Source organism: Bison bison, unplaced genomic scaffold (genome assembly GCF_000754665.1).
Source record: "Bison bison bison isolate TAMUID 2011002044 unplaced genomic scaffold, Bison_UMD1.0 scf7180017846850, whole genome shotgun sequence".
Taxonomy (NCBI): Eukaryota; Metazoa; Chordata; class Mammalia; order Artiodactyla; family Bovidae; genus Bison; species Bison bison.
In genome coordinates this window covers 5,356-5,876 of record NW_011477423.1, presented here as the reverse complement: position 1 = coordinate 5,876, position 521 = coordinate 5,356, and the positions used below count along the sequence as shown (strand labels likewise).

At 38.8% G+C, this 521-nt stretch overlaps 1 protein-coding gene across 1 annotated transcript in view; it reads right to left on the bottom strand.

The window, feature by feature from the left end:
* LOC104989369 (ecto-NOX disulfide-thiol exchanger 2-like) overlaps positions 1–504 on the bottom strand; it is a gene marked incomplete at its 5' end in the record, with an annotated part of 10,218 nt that extends 9,714 nt beyond the window's left edge. Inside the window, one exon of the mRNA XM_010841018.1 lies at positions 400–504. Within this exon, the coding sequence (XP_010839320.1) occupies positions 400–504 (105 nt within the window). The remainder of the gene's footprint in view (positions 1–399) is intronic.
* Positions 505–521: the final 17 nt, after the last annotated feature.

The window sequence follows — 521 nt, the reverse complement described above, 5'->3', positions numbered from 1 at the left end:
TAACAGACTGTATTATTTAGCATTGTATCAACTAGATACTTATTCACCAGCACTTTTGCTTATCTAAGTAATTAAGGTTCTTCATAATGACCTTGAGACTCTGTTCAAATCCTAAAGTATATTTGGTAGCATAAAGAAAAGATTAGGTTATGCTCAGTGTAGTTTTATTGCTAAGTATGTTTTACTGAATGCATAATCTTTGGAAACTGGTGATCCATTGTTTTCCCTGTATTAACCAAAGATTTCATGAACTACAATATGTAATCCCTTCCTCAGCCATGCCAGAAAACAGAATATCAAGAAGAGGTTTACTATCCTATTTGCTTCTGGGGGCCCTTTTACAGGTGAGGAGCTGATTACTAGCCTTCCAAAAAGCTCAGAAAACCAAAATGCCTTTACCTGTTGCATTCCTTGCAGGGCTTGCTGCAGGAGTTTCAGCTGCTGTTCTTTGTTTGGGTCATCTTCTCTGTGGGCTTTGCCTTGTTCTTGCTTGAGCAGTTCCACCTCATTCCGGTAGGCAT